This window comes from Sphaerodactylus townsendi, linkage group LG01 (assembly GCF_021028975.2).
Source record: "Sphaerodactylus townsendi isolate TG3544 linkage group LG01, MPM_Stown_v2.3, whole genome shotgun sequence".
NCBI lineage: Eukaryota > Metazoa > Chordata > Lepidosauria > Squamata > Sphaerodactylidae > Sphaerodactylus > Sphaerodactylus townsendi.
The window spans coordinates 192,944,782-192,963,579 of NC_059425.1; the positions used below are offsets into that span (position 1 = coordinate 192,944,782).

At 44.9% G+C, this 18,798-nt stretch overlaps 1 protein-coding gene across 1 annotated transcript in view; it reads left to right on the forward strand.

The window, feature by feature from the left end:
* The window catches only part of PLA2G7 (phospholipase A2 group VII), a 29,588-nt gene that overhangs the window by 392 nt on the left and 10,398 nt on the right, over positions 1–18,798 (forward strand). Inside the window, exon 2 of the mRNA XM_048502789.1 lies at positions 18,554–18,665. Within this exon, the coding sequence (XP_048358746.1) occupies positions 18,579–18,665 (87 nt within the window). The 5' untranslated portion in view covers positions 18,554–18,578. The remainder of the gene's footprint in view (positions 1–18,553; positions 18,666–18,798) is intronic.

Consider the following 18,798-nt stretch of genomic DNA (forward strand, 5'->3'; position numbering starts at 1 on the left):
AGGCCGCTTCTCTGAGGGAGGGTCTCCCCTTCGCCCCCGCAGCGCTCAGGCGGGGAAAGGGCCGCCCTCTTGGGTGGGGGGGGGAGGCAAAGGCCCCCCCTCCCAGGGTCTCTGGAATTAAAAATGCAGTTAAAATCTCTGCCTCTGGATCAGGGGTAGGGAATCCTGCGGCTCTCCAGATGTTCAGGAACTACAATTCCCATCAGCCCCTGCCAGCATGGCCAATTGGCCATGCTGGTAGGGGCTGATGGGAATTGTAGTTCCTGAACATCTGGAGAGCCGCAGGTTCCCTACCCCTGCTGGATGGAGGTTTGCTCTTGCAAATACCAGCACTTTCCCTGCTTGGTTTGCAAATAAACCTTTTTGCATTCGGCGGTTGTTATTTCTAGGCTGTTTTGGGGGTTTCTTCTGTCATAAACTTGGTTATTGAATTGAGTTGCCAATTCGGGGCGGGGGGTGGGGGGAGAGATTTTTGGGGATTTCTGGTGAGGTCTTTGATAGCTGTAGTTCTGTAAAGGCTATAAGTCCTCAAAAAGGTGTCAACAAAACTGGATTACAAGGGGGTCAGACTTGATGACCTTTGGGGTCTCTTCCAACTCTGTGATTCTACGATTCTAAGTATTTGCCATTAACTAGAAAACATGATAGTTCCACTGTCAGAATGATATAAAGGATTTTTTTTGGCAAGTCCATCAAAATGTCTCGATTCTTTTCTCAAAGTATGAGAACCTATGTTACAATACTTGTATAGTAATGATCCCCAAAATAAGACATAAATAATAACAGCGTAGAATCTGATTTGCAACACTTATGTATCTGTTCTCCACGTACATTATATATTAGTAGAAGAGCTTTATTGTAGAGCCATAGGCCATTACAATTTTAAAACATGAAACATATATCATATTGACTTATTACTATGTAAATTACTGCATTTCGAAAACCAATAAAATATAATTAAAAAATTATATAAAGGATGAATAAACCTTTATGAGGCATTAAAATTACAATTAAAAGAAGAACGTTATTTCACAACATTCAGAACACATAATAGGAATGTGGCTAGTCAGAATTATATTATAATCAACTATATTCTAACTTTTAAAAAATCACATAAGTTCAGGTGCTGCTTTCAGAAGACTGTAGAAAGGGAAGGACCAGCTTCAAGGCTAACTGAGATCTTGCTAGAGTGCTCAACAGATTAGGACAGTGATGGTTTTCAGCTTTTTTGCAGGTAAGGGAGGGCCTTTCCCCACTTACCTTCAGCCCCGCGCTACTCTCCGAAAGTAGCGCGGGGTCCCCTGGCACTCCCCACGACAGGGGCGGCGACAGCACAGCCGCCCGGATGCTGCTGCTGTTGTGCCCCCTCAGCGCACGGCATACCTGGCGCTCTTTTAAACGGCGCCTTGTGATGGCCCGTGCAGAGCGCGGGGTCGTGGGGACAGGGATGCGTGCGCGGCATAGGGGGGATTAAGGTAAGTGGGGAAAGGCCCGGAATCCTAAACCTCAGTCAGAAGTAATGGCTTCCAAAACTTCCAAAAATTAAAAAAAAGTCCTGTCCCTTTAACAGAAGTTTAGTGGGATGTTATTGTTAGACAAATGAGTCAAAACAAATAATTGGTCTCATTTAGCCATCATTTTTACTGCAATAAAAAGCAATGGACACACACACACACAGAGAATACTTATTTGTGCCCCAAGAGGGTAAGATATCTTTATATGTTCGGTCTACTGTCTAAAAAGCAGCAGCTAACCTGATTGATTGCCTTATAGCTCAGTAGAATAGTTCCTAACTATTAGATGTATTGTCAAAGGCTTTCATGGCCGGATTCAACTGGTTGTGGTGGGTTTTCCGGGCTGTGTAACCATGGCCACACAGCCTGGAAAACCCACCACAACCAGTCTAACTATAGAATTGATTGTTCTGAATAAAACAAAGACCCACAGTTATGTCTTTCAAAGACATAATTATCTGTCTGGGTGATAAAAAAAAACTAGACATCATTGTATTGTTGAGGGCTTTCACGGCCGGAATCACAGGGGTGTTGTGGGTTGTATGGGTTGTATGGCCATGTCCTAGCATTTTTTGCTGATGTTTTGCCTGCATCTGTGGCTGGCATCTTCAGAGGATCTGATCCTCTGAAGATGCCAGCTACAGATGTAGGCGAAACTCAGGAGAAAATGCTACTGGAACACGGCCATACAACCCGGAAAACCCACACCATTGTGGCAGCATTCCTCTACTGTAACCCCTGGCTGGCTGTCTCACAATCTAAAAAAGATGCAATTGTGCATTACAGTCAAAAACAGAGATTGTTACCTGGCTTTCTGCTTTACAATTTAAAACATACAAATACAATTTGTACCACATTATTGCCTCTGTACTGTGCCTACTTCCACACATTAGGTCTCTATTCAAGGGAAAAGATATTTTTTTCTGTTGACAATCCCAGTTTCAATTCTCTTGAAAAACAATGTCTCAATCAAATTCAGTCCTTTTAAAAAACCACATATCTCACTTTCCCCTAAACAATATAAGAAAATAGCCAGTAGTTCAGAGTGAAACTAATCACAGCCCACCGGGTAAAAAGAAAGGGCATATGGAGACACCGATCGTTTTGTGTTTTGTTAGCTTTGCTGTGATCCCACAGCCGGAACTGAACATGCTGTGGTAAACCACTAAGCGCTGGCATTGTGTCAGTCTGAAAGTGATAGGTAAACTGAGATTCCCTAAACTTGAGCACAGTGAAAGAGGAAGGTTTTTTTTATTTTTTATTAGTTTTCAAAAATTAAAATACATGAAAATAAGTTGAGAGAAAAAAAAGAAAAATACAAATAATATTGAATAATCAGAAGCTATCCATAAGTTCTCCCATTCTTCAATAAGGGAATTATACAATAAAGAAAAAAAGGCACAAAAATCCTTGCTGGTACATGCTGTTATTTCACATCATTGCCGTGTTGATGATAGTAATGAACAAGAAAAAAGAAGAAAAGTAAAATTAAGCAAATCATTATTGTATCTCTTCCCCACTAATACAATAGAGAGGAGATTCTTATGTAGCTACAGACCAAATTAAAAACTTATCTTGCTACAGAGTGTACTGATATCCCCCTCCTCTGCTTCTAATTACCCTCTGTACTTGTCCCCTCCCCGGACCTCCCCAACAGCTTTCCCGTTTAAAATTAATATATCTACTCCCAAACTACTCATAGTTGTCTTAAAAAAAAGATTTAATTCTAATCTACTATATTATTACTTATTGTCTAATAGTTAAAACCAGTTATTTATTTGTTTGTTTCAAACATTCTATTCTTGTTCTGAAATATCTGTTGCTTCACATCTGTAAAAAGAGAGAAGAGTTTATTAGTAATTCAGTTTCATATATCTATGTTATATAAGAGTTTTTGTTCGTTTATAGTAGTATAAGTCTGTCAACTTAAGGTTAATCAGTTAATAAGTTCATATTTTAAAGTTAATATTCTGTCGGTTTAATTGTTTGGTTTGTGATCTGAGGGAAAGACAGAGGCGGAACTATTTATTTAAATCTAAAGACAGATATTCTTTTGTGCAAAGGAAGCAGCTGTGTCCCAGCAATAGGATTAAACCAACCCTGATTTTCAGGTAGTAAATAAGTTAATTGTAGAAATGTAATATGAAAAGAAAGGGCAAGGAACACCCAGTTTTTAGAAAGAAGGAGAAATCCTTGGGAAAAGAGGGTTTTTCAGTAGCTTATGACCAGGGGAAGGGCACAATCCTAAATGAGCAATTGCATGTACAACATAGCCCTTAATAGAAGAAAATAGCTTGATTGTTTTAAAAATCAAATGGCACAGCCACTTGAAAGGGGTGTGTGTGTGTGTTGATTCTAGTATCAGCAGTAACGTAATAGCCCCCAATTCTACAGGTGCATAATCAAAATTATGCATCTCAGAAAAGGTGATAAAAAAGGATATTCTGTACCTTTAAGGCTCAGGCATTGTGAAAGACAGTTTCCTTAAACAATGCTTAACAAACACATAGGTTCACAATAACATTTTTACTCCAGCAATACTTTTTATGCCTTAGCAATGATATAACTCAAACAAAAAACTCTCCATAAATGGAGAAGTATTTTATTCTCTGTTATAAAATAATAAATAACTACTGGACATACATTATTGTACTCAGAAAAATTAAGACCTTGTCGTAAATTGTAAATGATTAGCACAAGAAGCATATTATAGTCATTAGTGCTTGAGCCTTAAAGGTATAGAATATTCTTTTTGATCACTTTCAGGTGGACCTGCCCTTCTTTGCTCATGGGAAAGGTGGCTGCATTAGCTGCTAGAAGAGGCACATTTTCCCCATGATCTAATAATCACACTTTCCCCTCAGCAAATGGGCACAGATTCTCTAAGGCAGTGGTTCTCAACCTTCCTAATGCCGCGACCCTTTAATACAGTTCCTCATGTTGTGGTGACCCCCAACCCTAACATTTATCCATTTTACAGATGGAGAACACTGATGCAGAGAGTCTTAGGCGACCCCTGTGAAAGGGCTGTTCGACCCCCAAAGGGGTCCCGACCCCCAGGTTGAGAACCACTACTCTATGGAATATTCTGTCCACACTTTCATTGCTGAATAACATCTTGTCAGGATCAGATGAGCAATCAACAAATTTGTTTGTGTCACTTGCATCTTCAGAGCACTTGGTAACCTTTGCATAGTTTCCCAAATCTGCTATGACTAGCAATACCAACTTTTATGTAATTTCAGTTGCAATTTTCTTCTTTAATGAGCTTAGTACTGAAAAGTTTTTTTTTACGTTTCATTTTTTGTGGATTTCACACATTTGATGACTGCAGTGTCCTTCAAAGTTGCATGTGTTTCTGTTATTGGATCACATTCCCAGTTTACATGTGTATTAAAATTAATCACGGTTCATTTTGACAATACTGACCCATATAAAACCTACTTATTAAACTGCTCTCCACATTCAGAAACTGTCAGGAGGTCTGTTATTATGGGGATTTTGCTATTGCTGCTTTCTGTATGCTGGGTAGTGGTGGAATGGGTTAATTGCATTTCTAACTGACTTTCAACTGTCTTCTGTATGATGTTATACTGTACCAGGTGCTGCTCAAGGTCAGTGCCTGGCCATCTTGACTGTTATCTCTTTCACAGTTCCTTTGGGGCACGCTTTCCCAGGATGGGGGGTGCAAGCTGCTTTAACTACTGGGTTTTGCACAGGCAAACCTCAGTTCTGGCATGACCAGAGAAGATCCTCAATACTCAATAAACTACTGTTCTTATACATGAGTTTGTTTCAGTTTTTGGGATTCTGACAGAAACATAGACCACTTCCTGCCTGTGAAAAACCTGAAAATGTAACATATTTAGAAACACACATCACACAGCTACACTAAACAAAGAGTTGATTGGTTGTAGCTCCTTTGTATGTAATATGTAGTTGCATGTACCTGCATGCCACTATCACATCTTCGACTACAATAGTAAGGATAAAGTGCTGAGAAAGTACTTTTCTACTCAAGATTTAGAAATGTGACCTCTGATACTTTGGTGAGATAAGTCTCTTTTCAGCAGTGGCGTAGGAGCAGCAGTGGCGTAGGAGGTTAAGAGCTCGTCTAATCTGGAGGAACTGGGCTTGATTCCCAGCTCTGCCACCTGAGCTGTGGAGGCTTATCTGGGGAATTCAGATCAGCCTGTACACTCCCACACACGCCAGCTGGGTGACCTTGGGCTAGTCACAGCTACTCTGAGCTCTCTTAGCCCCACCTACCTCACAGGGTGTTTGTTGTGAGGGGCGAAGGGCAAGGAGATTGTAAGCCCCTTTGAGTCTCCTACAGGAGAGAAAGGGGATATAAATCCAAACTCCTCCTCCTCCTCCTCCTCCTCCTCCTCCTCTTCTTCTTCTTCTTCTTCTTCTTCTTCTTCTTCTTCTTCTTCTTCTTCTCTTCTCCTCCTCCTCCTCCTCCTCCTCCTCCTCCTCCTCCTCCTTCTTCTTCTTCTTCTTCTTCTTCTTCTTCTTCTTCTTCTTCTTCTTCTTCTTCTTCTTCTTCTTCCTCCCTCTCAGTCAAATCCGAAAAAAATGGCGACTATCCATGGGGAATTGTGGGCAGAAAGCTCTATTGATTACACGAAGAACTTTCCTTGCACCTATTTCCATTTATGTTTCTTTTTTCCTCCTGACAACAGCGCCCACCCCTAGTTTAGTGTGGCATCTGCTGGAGGCCTTGTTAACCAAAGGTAATCTTGAGGCATCTCGTTTGTTTCCGCTGTCTGTTCATGTACTGCTATCCAGGGGTTTTAGAGAGCTTTTCAGAAATTGCTGTCTTTGTTCAATTTAAAATGCCCCCTTGTCAAATTGAGTGGTTTCAAAGATATTCTTATGAGTGGCACTGAGAGTGAGCTATGAGGACTAAGGGGTCACTTGGACATCTGGATAACTGCTGAACGTGTATTTTATGCTTGTACCCCGTATTGTCATGAAGTGTGTTTTTTTAAAAGCAGCTAAGTTTGGTTGTGTGTTCTTTAGCACCTGAGCAACTGGTACTGTTTCTGTCTCTCCTCCTCCTTCCCTTGGATGCTTCACTTTCTCATTCTCGTTTTCTTCTATAACTGGGAAATCACTGTCCTTTTATGTTTTACTAGCAGCAAAGCCCATTGCTGGTGAGATGCAAAGGGCACTAGCAAAGGGTCGAAGAGGAAGCATTGTAGTCCAACAGGCAGAGCAGCCATCCCTCCACCACCTTCCTTCCTCAGGCTTGCGAGACTGGGGAATGGAGAAGGTGGGGGAGAAGGTGCACCAAGTCCAACAGGCAGATCAGCCCTCCTCCTCCCCCAGGCTTGCAAGGCTGGGGACAGGAGGGGGGAGAACAGAGGCGTAGCTCCAAGGGGGTGGCAAAAGTGTGTGGGCAACGCACCAGGCGCGGGCCCCTCTGGGGGTGTGGCGAGGGCGTTCCGGGGGCGTGGTGTGGGTGTTCCGGGATGGGGGCGTTCCAGGTGGGATGGGGCGGAGAATGCAGCGGTGCACCGGGTGCTTTTCCCCCTTACTATGCTTCAGGGGGAGAAGGGGCAGTTACCCTGCCTTCATTGTCAGACGTTTGAACCCTTAGCCAATCATGTATAGGAAGATTTCAAATGGTCAGATGAAACCAGAAAATGCAAGATGACCACCTTATGCTACCCTTTCACATTTTCAGTAGTATGTCATATTGAGATTAGGAATGTGCTTAAACAGAAGCAAAAGAATGCCAGACTGGAAAGAATGGGGCATGGCTGAAGATGCACAGTGAAGTTCTGTGATCAGGCCGGGGCACGAGGGATAAGAAAGTATTACATAGTAGACTGAAACCACTGTGTTTGCAGTTATGATCCATATGGGTTGTCTGCAGGAGACCTTCTTGCACTTAAAAGGTGACACTTCCCTGTTCAGATGGCAGGGGGAAAAAAACCCCCCCCCCCCCCCCCAGGAAAATGTTACACTTCAAAAATAACATTATCTAGCAGGATCACTCTCGTGGTCATAGAAGCTATTTGGCTCCATGAACAGCCCCACCCAGTGTACGCAGGATGTCTTAGACTGGACCCAGGTGTGGTCTTGTGTATATTTATTTATTTTATTTATTAATTAGATTTTTATACCACCCTATCCCCGAGGGGCTCCGGGCGGTGTACAACAATAAACATAATATAACATAAAATGGCTAAATCTTTAAAAGCAGCGATAAAACAGTAAAAGCTACATCTCATAAATACAATAAAAATACTAGTATAAATATAAATGGCGTCCAGCAGCTCCATATTCAAAATCCTCTCCCCAAGAGGGAGGAATGGCAGGTCCCAGATGTAGAGGGCCATGAGGTAGAGGGCCATGAAAGTGGGGGAAGGGGGCACCATCAGCGGCCGGTTCCTCCAAAGGCCCGGCGGAACAGCTCCGTCTTACAGGCCCTTCGGAACTCACCAAGCAACTCCCGCGAGGGGTCCGGACAGCTGGAGGGAGAGCTGCCCACTCAGGCCGGGGCCAGAGCCATGAAGGCCCTGGCCCGTGTGGAGGCCAGCCACATCACCGAGGGGCCAGGGACCACTAGTAGGTTGGCCTCAACTGATCAAAGAGGCCATACAGGGACATATGGGGTGATGCCGTCTCGAAGATACGATGGTCCCAGGCCACGTAAGGCCTTAAAGGTCAACACCAACACCTTGAAGATGATCCGGAACTCTACTGGGAGCCAAAGCAGCTGACGCAGCACAGGCTGGATGTGTTCCCAAGTGGCGCTGCCTGTGAGCAAACGCGCCGCCGCACGCTGCACCAGTTTTAGTCTCCGGATCCAAAGGTGTCCATTCATTTAATTTCATTCAGTTCATTTCAGACAGAGGTGGAGCTTCCAGGGGGTTGGGGGTGCATCTTGCACCGAGCACACACCTGAAGGGTGGAAAATCGTGCCCCCCTGAGGCACCCCCTCCCCCCCACCCCACACTTACCTTTGTTAAACAGTGCAGGCTGGAGAAATGGCCTGTTCCCTTCATGGGAAGAGTAGTTCCCACCAGGCCGTTTTCAGCCTGAAGGGAACAGGCTACTTCTCCAGCCTGCACTAAGATAAGGGAAGGGCCGGGGGGCATGGTGCCATGGAGGGGAGGGGGGTACACCGGGTGCACTCTGGCCCAGCTACGCCACTGACTTCAGGTTCCTGGGTTCCAGCTATGCTGATGGTAAGGGCTGTTGGACAGTGGAATGCGCTGCCATGAAAGTAGTGGGAGTCTCCTTCGGAGGTTTTTGAACAGTGGCTGGGTGGCTGTCTGTCAGGACGGCTTTGATTGTGTTTTCTGGCATGGCAGGGGGTTGAACTCGATGGCCCTTGTGGTCTCTTCCTGCTCTATGATTCTCTGCTCTTCCAGACTCCTACAGAAAGAGTATATTGAAGATGAAATTGAACAAAGCTATCTTAGACCGTCAATGACATGATCAGCATTCTTGGGCCTGGTTTCCATATGCTAGAGCATGAGGTGGTAGACTCTTGACATAGTAGAATGAATGATCCTTTGCATTTAAAAAAGCCTTACGAGTAGAACACAAGTACAGGACGGGAAAAGCTTCTCTCCACCCACACCGCATTCTGTGGCAAAACATGATTCTAGGTCATAGTCCATTCTATGGAACTTAGCATTTTACAGATCTGTGCCCTATTTGACCCTATAACTGGTTGGCTACTGTGTGAAATGGGATGGTAATAGACTAGACAAGACCAGACAGACGAGGAGGGTTTATATCCCCCTTTCTCTCCTATAAGGAGACTCAAAGGGGCTCACAATCTCCTTTCCCTCTCCCCCCCCCCCCCACAACACCCTGTGAGGTAGGTGGGGCTGAAAGAGCTTTAAAGAACTGTGACTAGCCCAAGGTCACCCAGCTGGCGTGTGTTGGAGTGCAAAAACTAATCTGAATTCCCCAGATAAGCCTCAACAGCTCAAGTGGCAGAGCGGGGAATCAAACCGAGTTCTCCAGATTAGAGTGCACCTGCTCTTAACCACTACTCCACTACTAAGCCTGATCCAGATGGTGGATCGTTCCATCTCTTGCACACATATGCAGTAAGGCATGTTTGTTTGAATGAGCATAGCGGCTGCTGAAAGATTTATCAAGCATGCGAGTACACCTTTGGGAAATAAAGACCACCCTCCTCTGAATAATTTTGGTTGAAAGCTGGAGTATGTTAAGAGTACAGAATTTTGAAGTTTCCAAACCCATATTTTATAGTCTTGAAACCATGGTCAAGACATCCTGCAAATCTCTGACAAATTAGGACTGGAGTAACGTCTGTATTTCCATTGAAGGAGTTTAACTTGGGCTAAGACCCCATCTTTTATTATATTTTGTTTTGCACCAGTCTAGGCAATAAAAGGCATGTATTCACACCAACATCATAAATACCACTGAACTTTCCTGAGAATTTTAGTGACCTCAGAAAACAGGTAACATGCATACTTACAGTACCAGTTTATCTCATTGGAAGTAAATTTCATTTAAGTTGTTTAACGTGGTCTGAGGCTGAATACTTTTGAGACATCACTTCTTGTGTCAGTTTTGGTTTAAAAATACACACATGTACCAATATAATAAGTACCATTGTATTTCCCTAAGAATTTTAGTGACCTGTTAACAGGAAGCCGCAGAGAACAGCAGAGAGTAATTTTTGAAAAGCTCACAACATTTTTGTTAGATCAAAAGCAGTTCTAATTACTAACCACGGAAAGAAATTTATTGTTTTCTCTTAATTACAGAACTGTCCTAGATAAAGAAGTGGCATTAAATGGAATTGTATTTAAACTGCTTTAATGTTTGTATTGGTATTTTAGATTTTATGTTTTAATGACTGAAATTTTATGTTGTGACCCGCCCTGAGCCCTGTGGGGATAGGGCGGAATAGAAGTCAAATAAAATAAATAAATAAATAATAAACTAGAAAGTTGAGGTTAAGGTTGTGTTTTAAGCTTCTCCACACACTCATGAAGACGGTTGCTGATTTCTGTTTCAGATTGCAGCCTCTCACACTTTATAGACTGTTGCCTTAAACTCTTTTGATGAGAATCTGCTAGACATCATAGCTCCCAGGAGTTCCGGTAACTTTTAAGGCTGCTAAAGCACTTGGACGGGAATGCTGAGATCACTAAAAGTCAACCTGGGTTTCTCAAAAACAAGTCATGCCAGATTTCTCTTATCTCTTTTTTCGATAGAGTGACAATCATGGCAAACAAAGGGAATGCTGTGTGGATGTAGCATACCTTGATTTTAGTAAAGCTTTTGGCAAGGTGCCCCATAATATTTTTGCAAGTAAGCTAGTGAAATGTGGACTTCACAAAGCTACTGTTGGCTGGATTTGTAATTGGTTGACTGACTGAACTCAAAGGGTGCTCATCAATGGCTCATCTTCATCCTGGAGAGAAGTGACTAGTGGGGTGCCACAGGGTTCTGTCCTGGGCCCAGTGCTATTCAATATTTTTTATCAACGACTTGGATGATGGAATAGGGGGCATGCTAATCAAATTTGCAGATGACCCCAAATTAGGAGGGGTAGCTAATACCCCGGAGGACAGGGTCAGAATTCAAAATGACCGAGAGAGATTTGAGAGTTGGGCCAAAACTAACAAAACGAATTTCAACAGAGATAAATGTAAGATACTACACTTAGGCAGGAAAAAAATGAAATGCAGATATAGGATGGTTGACACCTGGCGTGACAACAGAAAATGTGAAAGGGATCTGGGAGCCTTAGTAGACCACAAACTGAACACGAGTCAGCAGTGTGATGTGGCAGCCAAGAAAGCCAATGCAATTCTGGGCTGTATCAGTAGGAGTATAGTGCCTAGCTTGAGGGATGTAATAGTACCTCTATATTCTGCATTGGCCAGATCTCATCTAGAACACTGTGCCCTTTTCTGGGCAGTACTATTTAAGAAGAAGAAGTGTTGGATTTATATCCCCCCTTTCTCTCCTGTAAGGAGACTCAAAGGGGCTTACAAACTCCCTTCCCTTCCCTCCTCACAACAAACACCCTGTGAGGTAGGTGGAGCTGAGAGAGCTCAGAAGAACTGTGACTAGCCCAGCTGGCGTGTGTTGGAGTACACAGGCTAATCTGAATTCCCCAGATAAGCTCCACAGCTCAGGCAGCAGAGTGGGGAATCAAACCTGGTTCCTCCAGATTAGAGTTCACCTGCTCTTAACCACTATGCCACTGCTGCTCCTGTCCCGTGAGAGAAGAGTTTATCTTGTTGTGGGCAGGAGACCACGTGGCTCCTTTGCTATCTGTTGCTGACCTTGGAACATTCTTGGTTCCAGAGACTGCCTCTGGGAAGTTGGGAGGCAACAAAGGCAGCAACAGATAGCAAAAGAGCCACCTGGTCTCCTGCCCACAACAAGATAACTTTTCTCACGTGATAGGAGATGCAGGGGATGCCTAGTTATCTGCCAAGCTTGTGAAGCCATAAAGTAAAGATCAAGGGAAGAATGCACAGATGGCAGTGGATACATATAGCAGGCTGGTTACATATATCAAAAGAGGCTTTGACTGGTTGTACATGGGCAGGTTACAAGAATTCAAGAATGTACTCCATTCACTTAGAAGAGCATCCTCCTGACACTGATGTTGTTGCTGTCAGTTGTGCATCAGTGAGACATTATCATAGACACATTACAATTTTCTGTGCTATTCAACATTCTGTGCTGGCAGGACAGAAATCGGAGGGTTTATTAACGGTTTATCTACAAATTGCCCAATCTTTTTTGTTTTGTTTTGTTTAAGCAAGCTCTGAAAATTTCTGTGGGATTTCTTTGAAGTATATATTTTAATCAGCTCAAATAGCTTAGGCCAGAGATGTCCAACTGTGGTGCTTCAGGTGTTCATGGACTACAATTCCCATCAGTCCCTGCTGTAGGGAGTTGTAGTCCATGAACATCCGAAGCACCAGAGTTGGACACCCCTGGCTTGGGCTTTTCAGAGCTTGAGATTGAAGGAAAGTGAGCCACGGTCAGTACTTGGATGGGAAACCACCAAGGAAAACTGGGCCCAGGAGGCGCTGGCAAACTTCCTGACTGTGGTAACCATGAAAGAGTTGCAACTTGACAGCGTGTTCTTCAGCAGTTTGAATCTGTACAAGGTTCAGCCATGGGACAGTTATTAATAAATAAAGTGCCCCTTGGAATCTTGGGCTCTAATCTAGAACTATCGATTGTGAAAAGGTTTCATGATTCTTGCTGCGTGCAAGCACTCTGTTCCCCCACCCCCAAGAAAACAGTACGCTGTCAGTGGCTAGTGATCTGTTCATCTCTCTATGCACAGCATATGAGTGCGAAACACAGTCCAGATACAGCCCTGTGAGGGAGTACTGAGAGGGTGGCCAGATAGTAGGTTTGTATCGAGGACCAGCTCAGCCACCTCCAGTGAAGACCAGCTCAGCCACCTCACATCTAGCCAGCTCCCCTGTGAGCGGTGGGGCAATATCAGTATTTTTTAAAGAGAAGTTCTCAAAATAAAAATTACAATTGAGCTTGCAGGTCCTCAAGCACTTTTACTCGGTAACATGCAGCTAACTCAGCCTTGATACTGAACTGTTTACTGCAAAGTTTGGCTTATGATTTTTGGCTTTCAGTCATGCAGGTGAACACGTCTGCCAGCCTTGCAATCGTGCTGGGTGCACGCTTCCCATCAAAGCCATTTTTCTACCTGTTAGTCCTCGTAGAGGTATGAAAGTACATCAGAACTTGCAGAATTCTTCCAGCAAGGGCGGGGCTGGGGTTCCTGTCAGAATGGGGATCCTCCTTCGCCAAAAATATCTTATTTGCAGGTGATGAGCTCAGCTGCGATTTAGAGAACAGTCGTTTCTAGGAACCTCTAATTACTTCCTCTTGTTCTAATCCCAACATAACTACTCATGGCCACCTAATCCTTACTAGCAGCAACTTATTAATAGCCCTGGGCACATGCAGCTTTTTAAAAAAACCTGCCAAACTGGAATTAAAACTGATGTCACAGAAGCGATGGCAGATTTATCTGCTATCTCTGCTAGCTCGGTAGAGTGAACAATGGCCAACTAACCTTGCTCTCCAAAACTCATTTCAAAATTAACCGTGCCAGAGAAAACAACCCCCCCACCCCAGGACTACGTGCAGGGTATAGAAGCCAAGAAAACTCTTAAACCCTGTTTCACAGGGTGAAAATCTAGCCAATACATCCAGCTACGACACAGTCACCACACAGACAACCCAGATATATCTTTTTGCTTGCTGCGGCTGGGAAACCAGGCAAAAATAGATTTCCTTCCAAAAACAGTGGCAGCCGTTCACTGATGGCACAGGCAGTCCAGCCTTGATTTTATCTGAAACGGAACTGCCAAAGATCAATCAAAGGTGTGAATGGCAATATGTCCATCATCCAATTTTATTTAAGCGCAAGGAAACGGCACAAAGGTGTCTTTCTCCAGGAGGATAAGGAAGGACACACCTTGGCTGGCTGCCTTGGTCTTTTCCTCGATTCCCTCCCTCTGAGGACACCAGTTACAGGCGGAGCCCTGTTTTCTTTTTCACAACCTGACTGCTAAGTACAGGGAAGTGCCCTCCGGCCACGAGGAAAGGTGGCTCGCAGGAGGATCTCTGGGCCCTTTTTGGCCTCACAAAAGCCAGGGATAGCCATCACACAGAGACGCACCTGTTCCACGACAGAGTATCAATCAGAAGCGCTCCCTGCCAAAAGTGGGGCAGAGCTGGGGGTGCCCCAGCCCAGGGCTCTCTCAGCAGCCCTGGCCAGAGCTGTTGCACTCCTGGTTGTGGTTGAGCAGGTGCTGGTGGATGTGGAAGGCACTGGTCCGGGGCGTGAAGCCATCCACGATCCCTTCCCTGTGTCCTACTGTCAAACCAGGCGCCCCCTATCCTATAGCTGTGCATTTGCTTCTTTCTGCCTAAGTGTTGCATCTTGCATTGACTTCTGTTGACATACACTTGGTCAATTTTGGCCATCTCTCTCATCTGCCCAGGCCAGTTTGACCTGGAAGACTGGGTGGACTGCCTCTGCAGGTGGGATCCCAGCTCGCTGCCACCGGGGAAAGAGAAGGTGCCTTGCCGGAGGAGTCTGGCAGGCAGGCCTTTGCTCCGGGCCCCGGAGGCGGAGCAGGGGGAGAAATGGCCAGCCTGCCACAGGAGCAAGGGGATGTCACTGGCCACGGCCCCACCAGGCACCCCTTCCAGGAGCCCACGGGCTCCAAGCAGCCTGCCCTGGGAGATGTGCATGCAGGTGGCGGCCACCACAGAGGTTCTGAATACGCCAGCCACAAACCAGGCGCCCCGAAGGTGCTCCAGTGTGCAAAAGACTAGATATAATCGAAGTTAGATCACCTTTATTCCCCTCTCTCTCCCCCCCCCCCCCCGGTACACCTTTTCGTTTGCTGGAGCACCAACAACTTCACATAGATTTTTTCCTGCACTCGGGCCAAAAAAGGTTATGTGTGTCTGAGTCTGAATTAATCTCCAGTATTGTTAACATAAGAGCTGTCGCCTTATTACACTGCAAGGACCGCCACATTATTCCCTTGGCTCTCAGCCTTTCAACGTACACAACGTACCCGAGTGTCACATTTGGGGCTGCAGAGAGATCTGATTAATGGCTGCCTTTTTATGTTCTCAAACAAACACTGTCTTTCCCCTTCTTCTTGGAATAAGAAGGTATAACTTGAAACCTGTCACAACCAGTGCCGAATGGTTGAATGACATTTACAGCAGATCAACCAGACTCTTTTCCACCATGGCCTAAAAAGTGCCCCCCCCCCCCCCCCCACCCCCCCGGTTAGGTCCTGGACCAGGGATCAATAAGCGGACTCTAGATATGAAATCAGAAATCTTTATTGGTTTGGCAACAGGCACTCTGCTTCAGAAAGCCAGTTCTGGGGGAATGTGGCCTTCTACATCAATATTTATCCATTGCTGTCACTCTGGTCTCCCCCCTTCCTCCTTCGCACAGATTGTGGGAACAATGAGTTGCGAAAGGCTTTGTTTTTGAAAGCAAGCGCCTCAAGGCCATTGCAACAGTCTCCTGTCAGGCTGCACCCACGGCCTCCATTCGTCCCTCCTCCCATCTGGAGCCCCAACAGGGGTGCACTACTTATCTACATTGCTAAATGCATTGAAACAGAACAAAAGGTCCATTAACATATGACAGGTATGGATACATAGAAGTCCATAATTCACACTCTTGCCCTTAGCCTAGATTGGTTGCCTGGCACCTCCTGGTCTGATGTCGGGAGGGGGCAGTTGCCACTCCTAACACCCACACCTTTGGCTTATAGGGGAGTCAATACATTTCCCCAGGTTTTGCTAGTAAAATTAGGTGCCTCGGCTTATACACGAGTTGGCTTATACACGAGTTTATACGGTGATTTTTATAGTCAGTTTGGCATCTGCATTTAGTCACAGTATAATACTTCTTTCATCAGCATTCAATACTTTTCAATAATCCATTCAAATCAAAATCCATTCCAAAATCAAAGCTTCATTCACAAGTATATACAGTTTCTTTCACAAAAATACACCATTCATATAAGTATACAAAAATGTTTCGCGCGTATAAGACGTTTTTCGCGGATCTTCTTCAGTGTGATTAATCATTCATCCAGTTAAATCGTGGAGGCTTCTGATGGGTACATCTGCAATTAAAGACACATATACATACATGTACATATATACAATTTCCCAGCACATTATTTTTACATAAATTACTTTTAAAGTCCGCTACTTACTGGCTCTCTGCCCTGAGCTGCCTATTCCCATTTGTTACTTACTATTTCTTTCCTGACCGCATGTCTGAGTTCCATTGAAATCAACCTAATTGGAATCACCTGTACAGCTGTCTTCATCCTACAAATGGCATGAGAATTCAAGTACTTTGTTAAGCCCTATTCTATCAGTTTGAAATTTAAAGATATATCTGTTTTCCATCTGTAACAGTTTTTTCTCCACATTACCTATGTCAATCCCATCATTCAAGTGATAAACTATACAGAAACGTAAATCCGTATCACTATGTTGAAATGTTAAAAAATGTTCCACCAATGGGGCATCTATCTTGCCAGTCCGGATACAACTGCGATGTTCTGACATTCGGGTTTTGATCTGGCGTAACGTCTTCCCGATGTAAAGTTTAGGAGAGGGACATAAGATCGCATAGATACATCTTCTTGTTTCACATGACGTATAGGAGTTCAGCCGCCATCGTAGGTTTATTCCTGGGATATCAATTTGCGCTGTTGACAGCGAGCACTGGCACTGTACACAATTCCCACACGGGAAATGCCCTATGCAGGATAAACAGGCAATTTCTGAATCAAAACAATTTGGCTGACAGGGAGCCTCAGTTCAAACTCGGATCTGTTGTGTGACTACTTCTAGCTACGATGCCAGATATTATTTAGGTACACAGGGAGTTGTACTCTAGAATTTACAGACCCCGATCACCCCAGGTTGCAATAAAATACATTCTGATGCCATATCTGAAACTGGCGTTCAGATATTCTCTTGCTATCTGCCGCTGACCTTGGGGCATCTTAGCTCCAAAGACTGTTTTTCCAGAAACTCTCGGGAAAACAGGAGGGGGGTTATCTGGGGGTTACAGGGGACTGTGAATGCCAGCTTCGTCAGAACTGATTTTGTTAAGTGTGGTGCTTCGATGCCTATTCAATAAACTCTAATTCAATTGGCCATGCTGGCAGTGACTGATGGCAATCGTAGTCCATGAACATCTGGGGCGCCAGAGTTGGACACCCCTGCCTTAAGGTATGCTGGCCTCAAGTTCTATAGGGCACCTTGAATTGGGCCCAAAAGCAAATCGGGAACCTGTGTAGCGGGAACCTGTAGGGTGATATCTATATATATAAAAAGCTAACAGTATTTTTGTTAATGGTAGTATAACTCAGTAACTGCTGGGCCAATTCCTCTGAAAATTCCCAGCCACTATAGTCAGCCAGGTGAGAGTGTTTTTAGATGTTCACATACCTGAAATTTCAAACCTGGCCCAGGTAAAATGCCTTTTTCCTGGCGCTCCCTGGTGAAGGACATGCAGCTGCCTGTGTGTAACTGTCACCCTTAGAATGTTCGTGCAGCTTAGAATGTTCACTCACACGGCCAGATAGGAGCAATGAAAACAGTACATAGGCAGTAACTTGAGTGGAAGTGAAACACATACACACACACACACGAGGGAGAGGAGAGGAAGGGGTGGCATGCAAGGGAAGAGAGGGAGGGAGAGGAAAGGGATGGAGGGGGAAGCATGCAATGGAAGAGAAGTGAGAGAGGGGGAGAGAAAGGGTTGCCATGCAAGGGAGGGGAGGCAGGGGGCCCAGCATCTTGATATGACCCACCCACCCTAGCGGAGGGAAAGGGAAGGGAGGGAGGGGGAGGGGTGGCATGCAAGGGAAGAGAAATGAGGGTGGTAAGAGAGTGAGGGGCGACATGCAAGGGATGGGAGGGAGGGGCCAGGCACCCTAGATTCCCTGAATACTGCGATTACAGTTAAGAAAACCAGTCATGCATTACTCAGGAGTAAGCTCGGTACAGCAACCATGACATACTTTGAATGGCTGTGTCGCGCCCCTCAGAGGGTTTCCTCAGAAGCGACACCCATTGCCACCAACCAAACTTACTCCCAGGTAAAGGATCATGACCAGCCAGCCTAGATGTATGGGAGGGGTGCCTTTCCATTCCCCACCCCCCAAGGAATGTGGGCACACACATCACTGACATCGCACAGTATCAGGCTGCGTGTTTGCATGAGCACGTACTGCTGGCCTCTGCAATTGATTTGCTGCTACTGTTCCTTTCCCATTTCACCACAATAAGCCACAGCAACGCGTGGCCGGGCCCCGCTAGTGTTGAATATAAATTAACTGCTATTAAAGCAGGCAGTTCCTGATAACCAGTTTCTTTGTCACTTGGGAGAAACCGATCCAAATAAGAACAGTATTTGTGTTCAGCATCAGTAGACCAGTTTGATGACAGCGTGTTTTTCTTTTCAGGTCTTCCTGCTAAAACCCATAAAAAATGGGGAGTAAACTGGAGCAAATCCCTGCAGGAAAAGGGCCTTATTCTGTCAGCTGTACAGACCTCATGACTGGTCCTGGCATTCAGGTATGCAAGCTGAGATCCTGTGAATTCTTGCTTATAAAAAATCACTAGGTGATGAATGGCTGAGAAACTAACCCCATTCCACTCCAAGATACTGTTAAACAGGGTGGCCAGATCCAAGTTGGGAAGTACCTGG